The 23,008-nt window shown below is 38.3% G+C and overlaps 2 protein-coding genes across 2 annotated transcripts in view; one reads left to right on the forward strand and one right to left on the reverse strand.

Moving 5' to 3' along the window:
* Positions 1-21,149, reverse strand: part of LOC116573276 (zinc finger protein 33B-like) — a 30,420-nt gene extending 9,271 nt beyond the window's left edge. The window contains 4 exon segments of the mRNA XM_032313321.1: positions 3,371-3,466; positions 3,742-3,886; positions 19,611-19,656; positions 20,888-21,149. Of these exon segments, the coding sequence (XP_032169212.1) occupies positions 3,371-3,466; positions 3,742-3,778 (133 nt within the window). The 5' untranslated portion in view covers positions 3,779-3,886; positions 19,611-19,656; positions 20,888-21,149.
* Positions 11,720-20,965, forward strand: LOC116573581 (PRELI domain containing protein 3B-like). Its single transcript, XM_032313755.1, is given in 4 exon segments — positions 11,720-11,806; positions 11,809-11,949; positions 12,023-12,268; positions 20,681-20,965. Coding segments are annotated over 4 exon segments (759 nt in total).
* Positions 21,150-23,008: the final 1,859 nt, after the last annotated feature.

The following is a 23,008-nucleotide window of genomic DNA, read 5'->3' on the forward strand; positions in this document are numbered from 1 at the left end:
CTGTTGTTTTATTTTTCTATTGTTTTCTCAGTTTCTTATTCATCTGTTCCTAATTTATTTTCTTACTGGTTACTTGAACATCTTCTTAAAGATTCCGTCTTCATTTACTTACAGTATTTCTAAGTTTACCACCTTGTATAGTTTTTTTAGTGGTTGTTCTAAGTATTCCAAGTCCATTTCTAGGTAAAATGTACATATATAATTTATTACAGTCTTCCTGGATCAACATTTTACCACTTCAAGGAAATATAACACTTTAATTCCAATTAAATTCCTGTATTCTATCTTGTAAATACATCATATCCTCCACACGCAGAGCATCAAATCATGATATTCTAAATTTTGTATCAACAATCAAATATGATTTCAGAAACTCCTTAGATGGGAACTCTATTATATTTACCCTTATTTTTTGCCACTTCCAATGTTCTTTCTTTTTTGAAGCTCCACGGTTTCTTGTGTTATTTCCTTTCTATTTAAAGAACTTCCTCTAGCCATTTTTAAAAGATAAGTTTGCTAACAACATTTTCTATTTTTTTTTCCATTGTAGGATACCTTCAGTTATCCTTTCATGAATGTATTTTCACAAGCCACAGTTCCGTTTTGTTTGAAAGTTCTTTTCTTTCAGTACTTGGAAAAAAATGTATTATTGCCTTCTAGCCTCCATGGTTTCAGATGACGAATTCACTATCATTTCCAAAAATTACTCTCATAATTTTTTTCTCTTTTGGTTTCAGAAATTTAATCATGACATGCCATTGGTATGAATATCTTTTTTGCCAAATTTTGGAAGTTTTCATCATTATTCCTTTAAATACTTCAAGTGCCATCATCTTTTCCCTTTTTAGTTCTTTTTTTTATTTTTAAAGTTTTTTTTTTTAAATTTATTTGAGACAGAGACAGAGAGAACATAAGCAGGGGGAGAGGGGCAGAGGGAGAATAAGGGTAAGAAGCAGACTCCCCACTTAACAGGGAGCCCAAAGCAGGGCTTGATCCCAGGACCCTGGGATCATGACTTGAGCCAAAGGCAAACACTTAACCAACTGAGCCACCCAGGTGCCCCAATACAAATGTTAATTCTTCAGTTATTCCAAATACAGAGAAAATCCAGCCTCTTCTCATTACCTCCATTCCTCTCCAATTTTGACTAAATGACCATAATCACCCTTCAGGAAAACTTAAAAGGTTCCACTAGTGAACTCTCTTAAGTGCTTACGTTCTTTCCAACGTTTTCTCTACAGAGGTGAGAGAGATCTTATAAATCAGACATTGTTTGTTTCCCAAAATACACTAGTAAGAATAAAATTAAAAACTTCAGTAAGACTTATGATATTCTTCTTTTGGACCACAGCTGCCTGACACCATTTCCTGCGCCACTTCCCATCAAACATTCCCCTTGGCCATTGTGACTATTTTTCCTGTTTCCCAAGAAACACCAAACACATTCCTCCTCATTGGCTTAGTAGCTGCTATTATCCCTTCTGTGAAGAAGCAGGATCCTCACAGTTCACACAATCATCTCATTCAAATTCCGCTTTAAAAAAAAAAAAAGCTTTTATTTATTTATTTGACAGAGAGAGAGAGAGATCGAAAGTAGGCAGAGAGGCAGGCAGAGAGGAGGAAGCAGGCTCCTCGCTGAGCAGAGAGCCAAAGTAGACCCGAGCCGAAGGCAGAGGCTTAACCCACTGAGCCACCCAGGTGCCCCGAGATGTTTATTTTCCTTTGGGATTATGGAGGGGAAAAATCAAATTCTGCTTTGATGGAGATCTCCTTAAGGTTTTCCCTAAGACTCTTAAGAGTAGCACAGTCAACTTAACTTTGCTCTAATTCTAGGATAATTTTTACCACTACAGGGCTTTAATACACATAAGTATATGATTTTAGTGTCACCTTTTAAATTTACATTTGACAAAAAACTGCATAAATTTTCAGTGTACAATCTGTTAATTTGATACATTTTTATGCTGTGTAATTGCCACTGTACCAATAATTAGCAACCCTGTTATGTTACATCATTACCACTTCTTATTAGTAATTAGAAAAATTAAGTTCTAATGTCTCAGTTTGATTACTGTAACAAAATACTGTTTTCATTATATGATATATAACATCTCTAGGGCTTATTTATTTATCTTTTTTTTTAAATGGTATTCATTCACTTGACAGAGACACAGCAGTAGAGGGAACACAAGCAGGGAAAGTAGAAGTGGGAGAAGCAGGCTTCCCACAGCAGAGAGCCCAATGCGGGGCTCGATCCCAGCCAAAGGCAGATGCTTAATGACTGAGCCACCCAGGCACCCCTCTAGGGCTTATTTACTACTCGTTATACTTTTTATACACTTAAACAACATCTCTTCTATCTCTCCCTCTCCTCTGGGTAACCACCACATTACTCATGTTTATAACAAATTCAGCTTTTCTAGATTCCAGACACAAGTGACAACATGCAGTACTTGCCTTTCTCTGTCAGACTTATCTCACTTGATATAAAGCACTCAAGGTTCACCCGTTTTGCAAGTGGCAGAATGTCCTTTCTCATGGCTGAATAGTATTCTATTACTCACACATACCTATCTTATTTAGCTATTCATCCATTGACAGGAACCTAAGGTCATTTCCGTATCTGGCTATTGTGAATCATACTGTGATAAACACCAGCATGCATATTCTCTCTTTCACAGCCTGTTTTCATTTCCTCTGGGTGTCTTCCCAAGTGATACTACTGGATCATACAAGATAGTTCTATATTTTACTTTCTGAGCAATCTCTATACCATTTTCTATTGTAGCTGATCCAATTTACAACACAGTCAGCAGTGCACAAGCGTTCCTTTTTCTCCGCATCCTTCCCAGAACTAGTTATCCCTTCTCTTCTTGGTACTAGCCATTCTAAATGGTGTGATATGTGGTTCCAATTTGCATTTCCCTGATGTTTAGTAATGCTGACCATCTTTTCATGTATTTGTTGGCTGTACTGCTATTTGTATAAGCTCATTGACACATAGATAATAGCAATTACTCAAAAATTATTTGAGTCGAAAAATGAGCATATGAAAGAATGCCTGATGACAGTAAGGCAGGCAACTGAAACTGCTTTTGGAAACAAAGGAATGAAAAAAACAACAGTAAAAATAAAGTAGGCAAAGACTGGTTTTTTGACAGATGTAAGAATGGTAAATACTAAAAAAGTGAATCAAAAAAATGTTATTTTAAGAGTGGTTTCTGGAGATTTGTTAAAAAACCAGTATTCCCAGTCAGTTCCCAGGATTAAGACATCTAAAGAGATATTCTTGAAATTGTCAACCTCTGGGTTAATCATGGGAAAACACTAAACGCCCTGATGTTCATCTGTGCAGAGTCCATTAACTCACCTGGGAAGCTCTGGCTTGGGAATTCCTCCTCCAGTATCCATGGCTCCTCTCCTCGCTCTAGCCTGAAGATCACTTCTGGTTTGGTAACACAATACCCTGACAAAGCAAAACAGTTCAGGATTCAGACCAGAAGGCCTGGCTTGCAGGGTCTCTGAAAGAGCAGCAAGCTTCTGGAGCTGCTCGATGAAGATGCTATTGAACATTTCACTGGAGAGGTAAACACAAATATCTTCCTGGTACCCAAAAGAGATCAATCAACACTGATTACTCAGTTCCAATATTAAAAATCATCCAACTCTACAGTGTCTATATGCTTCACAGTTAAAAGAATGAGAACATGCTACTTAGAATTACAAAAAACCAGACCTTACCCACTGAGACAAGGTTACTGTAGTTCTCCAGCATCATGTCTCTAGACAGGGACCTCTGAGCTGAATCCAGGTGCTACCACTCTTCCTGGGTGAAGCCCACAGTCACATCCTTAAATGACACTGACCCCTGGAATTTCTGTTCAATCTGAAATGTTCAGAATTGGGTAACATGGTAAAAGCTGTATGGGAACCAATCCTCACCAGGATTACCAAATAGTTTGCAAAACATTTGACTTTATACTTTGTGAAAAGATGAGAAACCATAATGGAAATACTATGCCATTGCTTAAGGTATTATTCATGCAAAAAATGATCAAATCGCACACTGTATCTGGAACCATTCTAGTTCTTAGAAATGCTAAATTATTAAAATTGTTCTTGGATTCAAGTAGCAATAATATGGTAAGAAAACACACAGTAGTATGTTACAATTGCTAAGGTGAGAGTACACAGCAGACAGACTAAAATAAATGAGGAAGAAAATTAGTTCTATTTTGAGCTTCACTGAAGAACAGCTGCGGGACAAACAGTCATGCTGTGTTGCTCATGCAACTCCATGGTACATGTGAAGGCAGGGCTCCTCTGCTCCTCTAGCACATTTGGGAAATGAGCAGAGGGCAAACAGCACAGGAAATGTTGAGAAGCAGCTGGAGCTGTGAGGACAGAAAGGGCCACGAAGAAAGCAAGCCATGGAATGGATTACAGAGAAGTTTCACACCAAGTCTCCAACATATGTGATCACCACCAACCTTAGAGAGTATTTCTGAGTACTACACAAGTTTGTATTTATGAATTATGGAAATAAATTATCAATATATCTTGTGACAAGCTTTATTCTTCTTCAACTTTAAAAAGTAAAGAGACAGCTTAATATTGTATTAATTTATTAATATTTATTAATATTTTATTCACTGCAGTACACATTCCAGTTTCAAAGTCTTCAACTTTGAGCCCATAATTAGGATGTGTAGAAAATAAGAAGGGAAGATTTTGGAACTGTTACACTTGAAATACCTGTAGAACACAGAGAAGATACCAACTGGATTGTTTGGGATGTCATCTAGAGTGCATGCCTCTACTTTACGACTCACTGTATCAAAGAAAGGGGAGCCAGAGAAGAGATCTGAGAGTATATAAAAATTATGTGACTAGGTTTTTATTTATAGACCAATTCTCCCAAAAAAGTAAAGGGAAAGCTAAAGGACAAAGAACACAGCTTAGATAAACTACTACCGCAAAAGCTGTGAAACAAATAGGGAATTGATAAGTGGACAGAGAGTGAGAGAACATGGCCACCAATCATGGGCAGAAAGAAATTTCCTCAGAGCATATGCCCAAACAGCTGCATAAACACAAGTATCACAAAATAAGCAAGGAAAAAAATAAACTGGACACTGTATTTTAACAAGATACATCTTAAATGTGAAACATAATACTGTAGGTCTAGAATGAAAATAAAGATTTGACAAACATAATAATTTGGTAGCATTTGATATCACCAACAATGAATCAGAAAGCTCTCAGAGAAGTAAGAGACTGACAATAATCAAGAATGCAAGGTGTGAAAAAATCACTTTGTAAATGGAAAACAGAAGAACAGGCCATGAAGGAATTTTCTGAAGGTGGAAATAAAAATAAGAATGAATAGTTTTAAAAACTAAGAGATGACAATATGATCATCTGAGTATATACCCAAAACCGTAATTAAAAAACAAAACAAAACAAAAAACAACTAGTGACAAACTAGAAATTTCCCTAGTGTGATAATGGACTTTCATATATACCTACAGCAAATATTACACTTAATGGTGAAATATACGAGTGTTCAACTTAGGGGAGCCTGGGTGGATGGGTCTGTTAAGCATTTGACTCTTGATTTTGGCTCATGTCATGATCTCAGGTCGTGAGATCAAGCCCCGCATCAGGCTCCATGCTGAATGGGGAGTCCACTGGAGATTCTCTTTCTCCCTTTTCCTCTGCCCATCCCCTAATCATGCATGTGCTTATGTGTGTAGTCTCTTTCTCTCTTAAGAAAAAAAAAAAAGGAAGAAAACATGCTGAAGAATTCTGACCTCCGTATATGAAAAAATTAACATTATTCTGACTCTTGGTTTTAGCTTAATGATATCCTTGAGACTTCTTTAGATTAACAATTTGTCATTGTCAACTCTGTGATTTTTGTAAATTTGTTGAAGTATGAATATACTTAAAAATAACACAAAAGTGAACCTTGGAGTACAAAGGCTCCATGTAGTTTCACACAGTGAACACATGCATAAAACTAGCATTTAGATCAAGAAATAAAACATTAGTGAAACTGAGAAGCTCCTTCATATCCCATCTAGTACCTACCACCTACCCCGAACCTAACTCTCACATGATAACCACAATGACATACACACCGGGATGTCTGAAATGAAAAACTCAGAAAATACCAAATAGAGATAACTGGCAAAAATGTGAAAACAACTGGAACATTCATACCTTGCCAGTAGGAGGATAAGCAAGTACATATACCTTGGGGAAATATTAAGGAATTTCTATTTAAAGCTATAGTATTAATTCCTCTCCTAGTTATATACCCTTTGTCAACCAAAGGGTCTATAGGAAATATTCAGAGAAGTTTGATTTATTAGCCAAAACCTGGAAACAGTCCAAAAGCCCATCAACAGAATGGAGAAATAAAACTGCAGTATGGCTATTAGTGGAATACATAACGAAGATAAAAGAAAAACTGATACACTCGGCAAAATGGATGAATCTCACATATACGATACTGAGTGGAATCCAGATATACAAGCAACACTAATCAATGATAAGAGATGTCAAAGTAAGATGAACCTCAAGTACCAGAGAAACTTCTTGGGTACTGGGTGGCAATTACACAGGGGTGTGTGTGCATGCGTGTGCACACATACACACACATATAAAAATTCATCAAGCTTGACACTTAAGTTATATACAGCTTACCTCAATTAACTGACAAAAAAATACTTTTTGGAACTTATAATACACAGTAAGTTCCTGGCATAAAACTGATGATATACTATTCATAAAACCAATAGACTAAAACAAAAGATTCTGAAATACAATAGCAAAACCAAGGCACTTATTTAGAAGTGATGTGGAAATGCAATATCATTCTGACATTCTTTTCTAGTTTGGATGAAAGGGAAGAAATGGACAATCAAAAGAACCTGATGATAAAACATTACTCAATAAAGATGTGTTAACAGAGAAATATAGACTATTATAACAGTAATGTCTTCATAATCAAAACTAGAAACCAACAATTTATCAAATTAGGGGAAAAAAAAAGGAAAGTAAATTTGACCAGCAGTGCAATGAGAAACTGAGTGTATGACAAAAATTAAAACGACATAGAACACACAAAACATTAATGATGTTATACTAGGATATACAGTAAACAAGACTGTAAAACAAAAACCTAAACTATAAAATGGTATATGAATGTGCTAAATTTCTTACCAATGGGTGACATAACTGATTTGAAAACAAAACCAATTATTTGCAATATCAAAAAAATTTGAAAACAAAATAAAGGGCAAATATCAAATATACTGCAAAAAATATATATGCAAAATAGGGGCACCTGGGTGACTCAATCACTTAAGCATATGCCTTGGGATCAGGTCATGATCTCAGAGTCCTGGGATCAAGCCCCATGTTGGGTTCCCTGCTCAGTAGGGTCTGCTTCTTCCTCTCCCTTTGCCCTTCCCCCACTCCTCTTTCACTCTCAAATGAATAAAAAAACTTTAAAAAATAGATAAGCAAAATTAAAGTGGTTTAACGTAATTCACAGCAGATAAGGTAACACTGAGGGCTAAAAGAATGAAATGAGCAATGATGATTCTTCAAGAAGAGAAAGAAATCATTTATCTTTTTTGGCACCAAATATCTGAAAAGACAATCACTTAAAGAAAATACAACTATAGGGGTGCCTGGGTGGCTCAGTTGGTTAAGCGTCGGCTCGGGTCATGATTCCAGGGTCCTAGGATCGAGCCCCACATTGGGCTCCCTGCTCAGTGGAGAACCTGCTTCTCCCTCTCCCTCTGCTGCTCCCCCTGCTTGCACTCTCTCTGTGAAATCAATAAATTAAAAAAAAAAAAAGAAAATACAACTATAAATACGAGGACACTTTTTAAATATATATATTTTTTATTTATTTAACAGAGCAAGAGAGAGAGAGAGAGAGATCACAAGTAGGCAGAGAGGAGATCACAAGTAGGCAGAGAGGCAGGCAGAGAAAGGGGAAGCAGGCTCCCTGCTGAGCAGAGAGCCTGATGTGGGGCTTGATCCCAAGACCGTGGAATCATGACCCGAGCTGAAGGCAGAGGCTTAACCCTCTAAGTCACCCAGGCACCCCACGAGGACACTTTTAAGACACAGTCATATATCTATGAAAATATAGGAGATACACTCAGATCTCCATGAAATATATTTTGTTTTCCTGAAGAAAATATTGTATATGATATCCCAAAAGAAACCAATGCTTTGGGCTGAAACATTAAGGAACTACCAAAATAGATTTAGAGAAAGGTAGAAAATCAGTGTATAGTCCAATAACCAAAAATAGGACTTAAAAATATTTAAAAATCAATTGAAGATCATGAAGATCTACCATGGAAAAAAAACAATCTCAGATATTTTTCAGGATTAAAATCTAGCCAACACTAAGTGACAACCCATGCTTATTTATTTATTTATTTATATTAAAAGATTTATTTATCCGAGAGAGAGAGCACACACGGGCAGGTGAAGGGGCAGAGGGAGAAGCAGACTTCCTGTTGAGCAGGGAGCCCAATGAAGGGCTCGATCCCAGGACCCCGAGATCAGGAACTGAGCCAAAAGCAAACGCTTAACTGATGGAGCCACTAGGCAACCCCCAACAACCCATATAATTTAAACATTCTATACCATAAAAAATATCTGTGGAACATTATAAATTTAGTAACAAAATATTGTTCAAAAACAATTCCTATTTAATTTTGATACATATATTCTAAATAAAACACTTGCAAACTCAATTCATAACAGTCTATTAAGAGTAATTCAGGAAAAAAAAAAAAGGCAAAAAGTAATTCAGCATGTCCATGCAGAACTCTCCAGGTTCCAAACAGGTTCAGAAAAGTAGGTTATTTTGTTTATAGTATATATTCCAAACACTTAAAACAGTCCATGAAAGGTGTTCCAAAAATATTTGCCGAATGAATGGTCTAGTATATTTCTTCTAAAAATTTAAGCTTAGGACACAGGGAGCTCCAGATATTGGAATTATCTGACATATTTAATGACTATGGTTAAAATGACAAAGAAAAAGACTTGTTGAATCACCATATTGTATGCCTGAAACTAACATAACATTGTGTGTCAACTATAATTTTTAAAAAAATGATAAAGGGAAGGGGAGCCTGGGTGGCTCAGTGGGTTAAAGCCTCTGCCTTAGACTCAGGTCATGATCCCAGGGTCCTGGGATCGAGCCCCACATCAGGCTCTCTGCTCAGCAGGGAGTCTGCTTCTCCCTCTCTCTGCCTGCCTCTCTGCCTACTTGTGATCTCTATCAAATAAATAAATAAAATCTTTTTAAAAAATGATAAAGGGAAAAAGATGGACAGATTGAGAGTTTCCAAAAGAGATATAAAAACTATGAGAAAGACTGAATATAAATGGCAAACCTTAAAAGCAGTCAGAGAGAAATGAAACAGTAATTACCTTCAGGGAAAATGTAGTCCCAAACTGCAAAATATATTTACACACATACACACACACACTTTTCAGATCCACACATACTCTGTACTTAAATTGACCAGTTTGGGACACAAAGCAGATTTCTACAACTTCAAAGATTTGATATCATACAGAGAACATTCTTTTTACAGTGTTTAATATATCAGTAAGAAAAAGATTAAACAGAAAACATCACAACGTTTACAGATTAAGATACATGTGTTGTTATATTTATTTAAGAAATATATTTCTAAATAGAGATTAGAGGTTATTTATTTATTTATTATTTGAGAGAGAGAACACACCCATGTGCCTGCAAGTGGGTGGGGAGGGACAGAGGGAGAATATCAAGCAGACTCCCCACTGAGCATGCAGCCCTCCATACAGCGCAATCCTACAACCCCAAGACCACGACCTGAGCCAAGACCAAGAGTTGGACACTTAACCGACTGAAACATTCTTGTACTCCTAGATTAGAGAATATTTTTAAGTGAATTATCAAAATACAACATACCAAAACCTGTAAGACACATCTAAGAAGTTATGCTTTAAAAAAAATCCTTAATAGTATATATTAGAAAAGTTAAAAAAATCAGTAAGTATCTACCTTTTTAAAGCAAAAGAGGAAGTTACAGCTAATATATGCACAAAGACATGTTACAGATCAGACATTAACAAATTTAAAAAATCTACATATAGTATAAAGAGAGAGGACAAAACCAAGTTTGTACCTTGACAATTCTTTGCCAAAGCTGATCAAGTTATAAAGAAGAAAGGTTCACTCTCCAATATCTGGCATGAAAACAACATCTCTATACAGTTTCTGTGGTCTATGAAAATATAGTGAAGAAATTAAGGGCCAATAATTTTGAAAATGTGGGGGGAAAGTTTACTTTCAAGAAAGAAACTACTTATCAAAACTTACTTTTTAAAAAAGAAAATCTAGGGTCACCTGGGTAGCTCAGTTGGTTGAGTGTCCGACTTTTTTTTTAAGATTTTATTTATTTACTTATTTGACAGACACAGATCTCAAGTAGGCAGAGAGGCAGGCAGAGGTTGTGGGAGTGGGTAGGGAGCAGACTCCCTGCTGAGCAGAGAGCCAGATGTGGGGCTTGATCCCAGGACCCTGGGATCATGACCTGAGCTGAAGGAAGAGGCTTAACCCACTGAGCCACTCAGGTGCCCCGAGTGTTTGACTCTTGATCCTGGCTCAAGTCTCAGTCGAAGGGTCATGAGTTTGAGCCCTGCGCTGGGCTCCACTGTGGACATGTAGTCTACAAAAAACAGGCAGAAAGAAAGAAACAAAGAAAGGAAAGGAAAAGAAAGGAAAGAAAATCAAATCTAATGCCACATGTCTGTTAAGGAAATTGCATCTATAATTTAAACTCTTCCTGGCTGGCTCAATTGATGGAACACTTGACTCTCAATCTCAGGGTTGTGAGTTCAAGCCCCAAGTTGGGAAAGAGCTTCCTTAACAAAAGAGAGACAGGAAGAAAGAAATCTTCCCATGAAGGCAACTCCAGTCACAGATGTCCTCACATATGAATGAAAAACCTAAGAAGCAGCAACAAACTAAAAGATCCTGTAGAGAAAGCAAGAGGAAATACTCCAAATTCATGTTATATATTCAACATATTCCTGATATTAAATACTAAATCGTAACAAGAACATATTCTGCTCCCTCTCTACCCCAAAACACTTACTGGTCTGTCTTTCTCATGAAGGACGCAAATATAAAAATCCAAAACAAAGTATTATCAAACTAAAGCCAGGAATATATAAAAAGAATACCATGGCCCAGCTCAGTTTCAAGAATATCTAGTTTGTTTTACATTTAAAAATTAATGTAATTTACCAACTAAGAAAATAGAGGAGATAAATCATATGATTTCAATAGATGTTCAAAACCACTGAATAAAATTTAATAGACACTCACAAAAACAAGAAAAACTTTAGATAAGAAGGGATAGAAGGGGACATCCTTGGTGTGGTAAGAAATGAGAAATAAAGGGCGCCTGGGTGGCGCAGCTGGTTAGGCGTCCGATTCCATGATCTCGGGGTTGTGGGATCAGGTCCACGTTGGGGTCTGTGCTCAGTGGTTCTGCTTGAGATTCTTTCCCTCCTTCCATCCTCTCACTCATGTTCTTTCTGTCTCTCAGATAAATAAAATAAATCTTTAAAAGAAAGAATAAAAGTGAACACCAGGGACATTGTGCAAGTGGCCGGCACCATGAAGATCTGGACTTCAGACTGCGTCTTTGACCACCCATTGGAAACTATTACAGCTGCAACACAGAAAGGCCCAAATGTGGTTGGAGGTGATGTGATGTACTGGACAGACATACAGATCACTCTGGAAAGCTGTACAGCCAAAGACTTCTCAGCACAGAGTGGGGGCTGCCTTCCATTGTGAAATCTCATATTGCAGCAAAAACTAACACATTTGTGCAAGAACACTCTGTACTTGATCCTGCAGAGAAAACGATGGAACTTAAATCTACTAATATTTCACTTACAAATATGGTTTCTGCAGTTTATACACAAAGCACACCTTCAGGACCCAGAAAAAAATATTTTGACTCAAGAAGCTGTGATCACTATGGAAGGAGTCAGTCTTAGCAGTTACCTTGAAGGACTGACGGCAAGCATGGTATCTTCAAATGCCAATAAAGGCCAGGAAACAATGGAATGGGTAATATATCAATTAAATGCTGAGACTGAAGACTTGGCAGCTTCGGCAAGAGGGAGCATGAAGACACCAAATGCAGTGGCAGGGTTTGTAAGAGAAATGAGGATGAAAGCTGTTACACGAAACACCCACTCCCCACATCTCTGCAAGCTGGCAATATACTTGTTATTTAAAAATCAGAAATATATTTTAGGTAGGATATTTTTTAATAAGCTGAAGAAAAGCTGTATGATTTTTTATCAAAACAAAGAGGTGGCAGATTTCTAAATAAAAGGGATCATCCGAAAGTAGTATTGTATGAAATGTCCATCTAATTCCTGAGGATTCTAGCAGTTATGTGAAAATTTAGCAATTTCTGAAAAGGACCTAGAAAATCATATTGGCATATTACATCTCCTTTAATGTAGAACTGTAAAGCTTTTCATGCATTAGTACTCTTCCTGGCTTTGGACTAACCCCAGAACAAAGCTGAGCCAGCTAAATACATATAATTATCTTGCTACAGTAAACCTAAAGAGCTTGCATTAGGAAATCCTTTTAAAAAAAGAGAGAGAGAGAGAGTAATTATAGGGGCAACTAGGTGGCTCAGTTGGTTAGGCATCAGTCTTTGGCTCAGATTATGATCTCAGGGTCCTTGGTTCAAGCCCCACATCAGGTTCCCCACTGAGCAGGAAGTCTGCTTCTCCCTCTGCCTTTGCCTCTTCCCCCTGCTTGTGTGAACACTCATTTGCACTAAGTAAAATCTTTAAAAAAGGAAAAATTTTACAGTTTTAAAAGATATTGATTTGTATAAAATAACTTGCTCTGTTATAAAGCACCATTAAAAACCACAGTGTTTTGTTTGGTACTTAAATGACATTTTTGGAGTGAAAATTATTATTAAAGTAATACATAACTCCAACAACAACAACAAAGAATTTTATTGTATTAAAGAGTACTGTACTAATTTGCTACAGTTTTGTAACTTAGGAAAGGTATTACCTTCCCTGGATTTGTCCTTTATGACTTAGTATGCTATAAAGTGGGCTTAAGATGTTATCTGAAAAATAAAGTCAACCTGGAACTTTGCAACACTCCAAAGAGAGAAGAGCTGTTCACATTGTTTAGCATTTCACATTTCAATAACTTATAAACTGTCAGGTGTCAAAGCCATGGTTCTCTAATTGCTAAAGCATAACATGCCAGGTTATTTGGATATAATTACTTTTTGAAGTAACTGTGACTACAAAACATCTTTTTTATGCGATCGGGAGGGAAACAAACCATAAGAGACCCTTAATCTTACAAAACAAACTGAGGGTTGCAGGGGGCGGGGCGGTTAGGGAAAGGGTGTTTGGGTTACGGACACTGGGGAAGGTATGTGCTATGATGAGTGCTGTGAAGTGTGTAAACCTGGCGATTCACAGACCTGTACCCCTGGGGCTAATAATACATTCTATGATAATAAAAAATTAAAAATTAAAAAAAAACATCTTTTTTACATGAAGAACTCCACGTTATTGAAATTACTCAATCACTGTCTTCTGAAGCATATATCCCAGGCACTTAGTGTTTTTAATAATATGGTGCAACTGCAGGGGGGTGGGTCATGGGAGGGGGAGTGATAACGAGAAAAAAAGTACTGATCTAAACTAAGCCCTACATGAATTGCTTTGGAGTTTTTATTTACAGGAAATCCCTAAGGAGCAGCTGCAATCTGAAAAACAATCCAGTAAACAAATTTTGTTTTAAATTTTGTAGCAATTATTAACCACTAAATACCTTTGATATTTGCAATTGTTACACAGAGTACTATAGTTAGAAGGTAATTAGCTCTTGTCCTGGATTACGTAATGCTTGATGTGGTAAACTCATCAGATTTCCTATAAAAGAAACCAGTTGATATATGTTTATAACTACAGAAACAGTATACCAAACTATTTAAAACTGCGTGTTTTCCTACTTAAAATATTGTTTAGCTTAAGACTTCTTAGGATATTGGTAAAACGAAGTTAAATCCAAAGAGTTTTTTGTGTTTTAAGATTTACTTACTTATTTTATTTTTTAAAATATTTTATTTATTTATTTGACAAAGAGAGATCACAAGTAGGCAGAGAGGCAGGCAGAGAGAGAGAGAGAGGAGGAAGCAGGCTCCCTGCTGAGCAGAGAGCCTGATGTGGGACTCCATCCCAGGACCCTGAGATCATGACCAGAGCTGAAGGCACAGGCTTTAACCCACTGAGCCACCCAGGCACCCCTTGATTTACTTATTTATTTTAGAGAGAGCTAGCACACAAGCAGGAGGGGCAGAGGCTAAGCACAGAGCCCAATGTGAGGCTCAATCTCACCACCTCAACACCATGACCTGAGCGAAAAACAAGAGTCAGACACCTAACCGGATGCACCACCTAAGCACCCTCTAGTAAGGTTTTTGATTACTTTTTGCAACTGAAGATGGTTTTTACAACTGAAATAATATTCTGGCAAAACAAAACATTGCTAAACATTGATATTTGATAAAAAGCTGCCTTCTATAATTTCTGTAAATTATACTTGTTCTGAAAAAGATGCAATGTCCTAATGATAAAAAGATTTCTCAACAGGGTGCCTGCATGGCTCAGTGGGTTAAGCCTCTGCCTTTGGCTCATGTCATGATCTCAGGGTCCTGGGATCAAGGTCCATATTGGGCTCTCTGCTCAGCAGGGAGCCTACTTCCCCCTGCTCTCTCTGCCTGCCTCTCTGCCTACTTGTGATCTCTGTCAAAAAAATAAATAAAATCTTAAAAAAAATTTCTAAACAAACAAAAGTAAATACCAAGTCCATTAAAACAGGCATAAATGTGAAAGCCAATAAATAAATAAATAAATAAATAATAACAGAGGAGATTATCTATCTGGCCTTAGAGTAGGAAAATTAATTTTAAACAGGATACAAATGAAAGCAACATTAATAACTTTAATAAACTAATCCAAGGATCTGGAAAGTCTTCCTTGTAAAGAGCCAGACAGAAAATACTTTAGGCCTTTAGGGCCAGATGGTCTTCATCATTTCACTACTTAATGCTACCCCTGAAGCCATTGATTACACACAAATGAATGACCAGCGTAGTAACAGGTAGGGATTGTGAGAGGAGCACAAGGGAGGCTTTAGAAGCGCTGCCAGTGTTTGCTCTGACCTATGTATTACTTATGCGGGCATTAGATTTGCGGTAATTCACTGGGCTCTACACTTACAATCTGTGGATTTTTTTAAAACATTTGTTGTATGTATAAAAATAAGATTAAAGGGGCACCTGGGTGGCTCAGTGGATTGAGCCTCTGCCTTCGGCTTGGGCTGTGGTCTCCGGGTCCTGGGATCAAGCCCCGCATCTGGCTCTCTGGTTGGTGGGGAGCCTGCTCCCTCCTCTCTCTCTCTGTCTGCCTCTCTGCATACTTGTGATCTCTGTCTGTCAAATAAATAAATAAAAATCTTTATTAAAAAAATAAGATTAGAAAATAAAATACATTTTAGGTTAGTGATCAAAGAAGGCATCAGAAAGGAAATGGCAGCCTGTGTAGAAAAAAAAAAAGCACCACATATTGATACTTGATACTGATTCTGCAGCCAAAGTAGTAGTAGAGGGAAATTATATCCTTACATGGGCATAATAAAGAGCTTTACAATAAACTCATCTTCAACAAAACGTTACAAAAAACATCTTATAACCAAAGATATCTGAAGGAAAGAATAAAGGTAAAAGCAGAAGTTAATAAAAATAACAGTGGAAGGGTGCCTGGTTGGCTCAATGGGTTAAGCCTCTGCCTTCGGCTCGGGTCGTGATCTCAGGGTCTTGGGATTGAGCCCCGCATTGGGCTCTCTGCTTGACGGGGGGCCTGTTTCCACCCCCACCCACCACCTACATGTGATCTCTCAAATGAATTAATAAAATCTTTAAAAAAAAATAACAGTGGAGGGGTGCCTGGGTGCTAGAGTCAGTTAAGCATCGGTCTCTGGATTTCTGCTCAGGTCATGATCTCAGGGTTGTGAGGCTGATCCCCACATTGGGCTCCAGGCTCAGCGTGGAATCTGCATAATACACCCTCTTCCTGTCTCTGTGCCCGGCTTCCTGGGCTCATGCATGCCCGTGCTCAATCTCTCAAATAAATAATTTTTTTAAGATTTTATTGACGTATTTGACAGAGAGAGAGATCACAAGGAGGGAGAAAGGCAGGCAGAGAGAGAAAGAGGAGGAAGCAGGCTCCCTGCTGAGCAGAGAGCCCGATGTGGGGCTCGATCCCAGGACCCTGAGATCATGACCTGAGCAGGAGGCAGAGGCCTAACCCACTGAGCCACCCAGGCACCCCAAATCTTTTTTTTTTTTTAAGGGAAAAAAACAGAGTGAAAATCAATAAAACCAAAAGCTGGCTCCATGAAGAATAAAATACTATCTGTGATAAACATTAGTCCAAACAAATTAGAAAAGCCACTAGGAATAATAAGGAACAAATTAAATATTTTTTCCAAATTTTTATTTAAATTCTAGTCAGTTAACATACGGTGCAATACTGGTTTCAGGAGCAGAATTCAGTGATTCATCACTTGCATACAAAACCCAGTGCTCATCACAAGTGCCTTCTTTAATACCATCACCCATATAGTCTATCCCCACCACTTCCCTCCACCAACCCTGTTTGTCCTGTCCTTAAGAGTCTCTTATGCCTTCTTTCCCTCTCCTTTTCCCCCCTCCCATATATTCATCCCTTTTGTTTCTTAAATTATACATATGAGTGAAATCAAATTAAATGTTTTTTAAGCAACAAGGTTATGGAAAAAAATACTGACAAACAGAATTACAGTTATCATCAAAAGAGTAACACTCTTTGACCAAGTAGGGCTTCTTTTAAAAAAATAAAGATTAGTTTTTAAGAAATATGGAAATATAATAGATCTAAAAAGAAAAATTATATCATCATTCCCATTAAATGTTAAGAAAGCATTTGGAAAAATTATTCTAATTTTCAATAAAACAAGACTCCAAGGATACTTTGTGAACATGACAAAAAAAACCCAGTCCAAAGTCAGCAACGTGCATAATGGAGAAGAAACACGGCAGGCATTCCCACTCACGTGCATTGTGTTAGTCCTTTTATTGTTCTGCTTATTTTTTAGAGATGCTCAAATATACAATCAGATCCCTTATCACATTATACTAAAAAAAATTCTAGATTAAGGTACTAAATGTTTTTAAAAAGTCTTATTAGAAAAAAAGACAGAAAACAGAAAAATGTCATCAGGCCCCCAGGGTCAGGAAAACAATAATAAAAAATAGAAGAGGCAAAAGGGTTGTATCACAATGTAAAATTTCCAGAAATAATACTACTATATTAAAAGACAAAGCATATGGAGAGAAGAAAATTGACAAAAATTGTCATGAAAGATTACCACCTAGGGGCACCTGGGTGGCTCAGTGGGTTAAAGCCTCTGCCTTCGGCTCAGGTCATGATCCCAGGGTCCTGGGAATGAGCCTCACCATGGGGATCTCTGCTCAGCAGGGAGCCTGCTTTCCCCTCTCTCATTGCCTGGTTGCCTCTCTGCCCATTTGTGATCTCTGTCAAATAAATAAAAAAAAAATCTTAAAAAAAAAAAGATTACCACCTAAAATACATAAGAATTCTTACAAAACTCCATAGCCTGAAAGAACTTAAAAAGCCAGATTTATGAAAGTCAAAAAAATTCAACAACCAGAAAAATGGAAATTAAAGTTTTCACCCCTTAGTGTACAAATACTTTTTATATCTGGAGAGAAGAGAGGGAAAGTAGTCTTCTAATGAATAAGTTTACCTAGAAAAATTAGAAATGCTCATATCCTGTAACTCAAAAATACTAATCATTGGACTATAGAGCAGTAATTCTTAAACTTGATGTGTATGAGCATCATATGCACACCTTGTTAAAAATATGGACTGCTGGGGTGCCTGGGTGGCTCTGTGGGTTAAAGCCTCTGCCTTCAGCTCAGGTCATAATCCCAGGGTCCTGGGATGGAGCCCCGCCATCAGGCTCTCTGCTCAGCGGGGAGCCTGCTTCCTCCTCTTTCTGCCTGCATCTCTGCCTATTTGTGATCTCTGTCTGTCAAATAAATAAATAAAATCTTTAAAAAATAATTCTCGCCCCCAAATTTTTCTTCCAGAAGGTCTGGGAACATACATAAAAATCTGCATTTCTGACGAGTTTCAAGGTGATACTGCCATTTCTGGTCAAAGAACCTAACTTTGAGAAGCACTGCTCCAGAGTCTGGAGACACACTTGCATCTATGCAGAGAGAACAAGTATATTCACAGCAGCATTTATATTAATGAAAAGTGGAAATTACCTAAATGCCTATCAATAAAATATAGTATTTAGAATATAGTGTACCATACAATGTGAAAAATAGAGCATTAAAAGGGCTAAACTACATGTGAATAGATCCCAAATTACTGGTCAATTGAGGGGGAAAATGTCCATTGCATATACATGAAGCTAATTTATACATTTCTAGAAGTATTCAAAACAATGAACAGTACTATTCAACTCTCTACCTATCTTTTCAATGTTTGTGTATTGATATGATGATAAAGCTAGTAGACAAAGGATAAAAAATTGGAACCGAACCATATGGCTCTATGAGGAAGACTCCACGAAAGAGCCATCAGAAGACTGATACAAGAAGACTTGCCCCAGGAGCTGCAGTAGAGTAATGCAGCAGTTCTTCGAGGAAAGCAATTACAATTAAATCTTTGGCCACCTTTACCTGGGTAGATCCCAATAGCAGAGGGGAAAGACCAGGACAGAATTCTATGGGAAGAATTTGACTGGGAAGCTCAGACATACTTACCAGAGAATTTACCTCTGAACCATTGGCTGCGCAACTTAAATACACAAGCTGGCTAAAGTCCTCACGGAGAGTTTTTCTAACAGGCATGCAGGCCATTCATTCCTCTGAACATACCAGCTTTTATAGCAGGACCAAATAAGACCATTATAAATGCACTACTTTAACTATCTCTTGGACCCTATTACTCTCAGTGAGGAATGGCTTTAGGCACTCCTTTCAGGGCTGTCACTGGAAGGTTACCCACTATGTGTCCCCATGTTAAGACCAAAAATTATACCTTTCAAGAACTTTTTGTGTTTAAAAAAAAAAAAAAGAAAGGGTCTGTCTGTATCCAAATACAGTGTCTTCCTTTTTCCGTGGTTATCAGAAACAGCAGAGACGTATTTGTGGATTACCTTAGAAACTCTAAGATATATAATGATCAGTATGTATCTATAAGCCAACCTGGCCTTGCTCCTGATGTTACTTTGTATTTTTCTGTAAAGTTAGATTTTTATCAATTACTAATTTTCCCCATCTTAACATATGGACTCCTACAAATCTCACAAAGTCCACTGTTAAAAAAAAAAAAAAAAGGTGGGGAATGAACAAATAACTTACCTGGGACTTGTTCATTTTCCGCTGTCTTGGATAAACGCAGACAACTCTGAAAATGCAGACAACTCTGGGTTACAAGAGGGAAGGGGTCATGGAAGATCTGGCGTGCCTAGCAGCTCCAGAATCCTCCTGCCCTAAAAACTACACACACCCAACAGACAGGAAGAATGTCAGTACCTCCGACCTTCGGATGCTGAAACACCCCTTATATACCATGACTCTGATATTATCATGTAGTAGCTCCTGGCCATAACGTTTTTCACTGGGCAAATGTAAATATTTGCTCCCTGAGGATTTAACAGTTTAAACCTCCCCTGATGCTCACACACACTAAAATTTTTAAATAAACCAGTTCAGACCAAACAATACACCCAGTGAAATAACATTAACTCTTCACCAAAACTATTCAAAAAATACTCCTCCGACTAACCCGTTTATCAATTTCCCTACTGTTACTAAACCCTTGGTTAGTGATTCCGCAGAAAGCTATAAAAAGCAGTGCTTTAAGGAAAGGTCTAGGTTTCAATTTCTGTATGTTTGTTGCCATTTTTCAAAAGGACCTTTTAAATGTAATTTGCTTTTCCTTGCCTGTAAAAGCAGACAGTTCTCTCTCACGAGTCAGGAGACACGACTTTCAGTCTTCGCCACTAACAAGGTGATTCTGAACAAGTCGCTAACTTTCAAGAGGGGAATTTTTTTTTTTTAAATTTTTTTAAGGTTTTTTTTTTTTTTGGCAGTTAAATAAGACAAAAGCAGAGAATTCTTAAAGACGCTTCGTGAACGCCAGGGCAAGTCAGGACTGATTAACAGCGCACATCGGGATGCAGTGACGGCAGGGCTAGTGAGCAGCTCAGCCTCCAGGAAGAATAAAGGGAGAGCCGAGGGAACGGGTCTCCCCGAGGCCAGGCGGTAACCGCACAGCCCGGGTGGGCGCGCCCCGCTTCCCCGACCACCGCACGTAAGCACCCACCGCGCACGCGTAGACGTCCTCCCCGCAGCGCCACCCCCTACCCAAGGGTTCCACACACCCACCGTGCACGCGCACACCCCCTCTTCCTTTGGCCTCCAAAAAGGGGCTCCACGAACAGCCCCGCACGCTCCGCGCAGGGGCCGATCACGTGGGGTCTCCGACCCCTAGTCTTGATGCGGAGGTCCCCATCCTGCCGTGGGCGGGCCGCAGATTTCCTCCACACTACTGGGCACAGACCCCTACACCAGACCCGCGACCCCAGGCAGCGCGGCGCCACACCTCGGCCTTTGTCCAGCTGCTCCGGGCTCACCTGTCGCTTCCTCGTTGGGAGGGACTGGCCCCGGAAAAGCGCGGGCACTCAGCAGCGCAGGAATTGCCTCCCACGTGAGACCTGAATAAAACGGGGAAAGGAGCGGTGGAAGCACAGAGGCAGAGGGCGGAACTAGGCATGCGCAGAAACAGGCACGCTCAGAACCTGGTAGTCCGGGCAATCAGTGCTACCAATTGAACTACCTTTCCCCGCTACCCCTGGTGCGAGATTGGCTGAGAGTGCAATCTTCTATCGAGCCCGAGAAAGTTTGGGGCGCTTGAGATAGCTCTCCAAGCAGTCAGAGCCCGTCAGGGACTCCCCACAGCTTACAGATTACAGCTGAGTTCTCTGCAAGTGTGCAATTTAGAGCTGTCAGGGAACGGGAACCTGCATGTAACCTTCACTTTTTCAAATGCTAGGAAGTAGATTCCACCAATACAGTAAAAGAATGCTTATGGGCGCCTGGGTGGCTCAGTGGGTTAAAGCCTCTCTGCCTTCCGCTCAGGTCATGGTCTCAGGGTCCTGAGATCCAGCCCCACATCGGGCTCTCTGCTTGGCAGGGAGCCTGCTTCCCCCACCCTCTCTGTCTGCCTCTCTGACTACTTGTGATGTCTGTCTGTCAAATAAATAAATAAAATATTTTTTAAAAACCCCATAAAAGAATGCTTAAAAAAATTGTATCTGACACCATCAGCGATTCTCTCAGAAAATGAAAAGCCAGGGGACACGGGTGAGGTCAAGAAAACTAGTTCATCAAAAGTCATGAAAGCAAGAAACGAAAATTGTAGATAAATCATAAAACAGTCCAAAAATATATATATTCATTTACATAAACATATTCTTTCCTCTGCGACATTAAGGTTATTGAATAAATGAAAGATCCCTTTCAGAGAATCAATATTCTTTGAAAACATTCCGCTATGAATCTCATAAACTTATATACATCTTTTTCTCTTTGATTTTTGTATACCTTAAGTGTACCTCACAAAAGCACTCTCAACTTCATCTGGAATAAGTAAAAATCCAAAGGAACAGAAAACATTTCAAAAAGAATTCCTAATAAGTATCAATGCGCATAATTTTACTCGACTAAAGATAGTTTGCCATCTACTTCATGGAAACAAAGCCATGATTAGGTGTATGTTTTGAATGTAGTATAATAAATGTAGCACTTCAAAGTACTGAGGAAACAAGGGAATATTCCAAACAGCAATCCCTTCCTAACAATTTGGTGTAAAGTTATGTACATAGATCATACATGGTACAGTTCACATGGATTCAAGATTTAAAATAAAACACTAAGTTAATAAAAATAGAGGTGACACGTTGTGTCACCAAAATTAGAAACCATAAATTAAGTATCTGATACATTAGAAAAATAACAACTCAGTTCTATTTTTCTTAAAAGCTAAAAACAAATAAACCAGGAAAGTCTATTCTTACTATTTGAAAGAAAAGATGTATTAATTTAAAGAGAGATCTTTAAATCAACAGAAAGAAAATTTTATAATAGGGTACAGAACTAAGCACTAATATAATGAATGACAATATATAAAGTGAAAATGAATGGATATAAAAGTCCATTATCAGAATTGAAACAATGCAAATGCTTAAATAAAAACATGTAAGATATCATTGAGATTTAATTTTTAAAATTTTTGTACACAAAAATTCATTCTGTAGTTTTATGAATTTTGGCAAAGGCATAAGTCTGTGTAACCACCACCACAGTCAAAATACAGAACTGTTTCATCACAGCCCCCAAAATTACTCTATCCCCAGGGGTACAGGTCTGTGAATCACCAGGTTTACACACTTCACAGCACTCACCAAAGCACATACCCTCCCCAATGTCCATAATCCCACCCCCTTCTCCCAAACCCCCTCCCCCCAGCAACCCTCAGTTTGTTTTGTGAGATTAAAAGTCACTTATGGTTTGTGTCCCTCCCAATCCCATCTTGTTTCCTTTATTCTTCTCCTACCCACTTAAGCCCCCATGTTGCATCACCACTTCCTCATATCAAGGAGATCATATGATAGTTGTCTTTCTCTGCTTGACTTATTTCGCTAAGCATGATACGCTCTAGTTCCATCCATGTTGTCGCAAATGGCAAGATTTCA

This window comes from Mustela erminea, chromosome 14, assembly GCF_009829155.1.
Source record: "Mustela erminea isolate mMusErm1 chromosome 14, mMusErm1.Pri, whole genome shotgun sequence".
NCBI classification, from domain to species: Eukaryota; Metazoa; Chordata; class Mammalia; order Carnivora; family Mustelidae; genus Mustela; species Mustela erminea.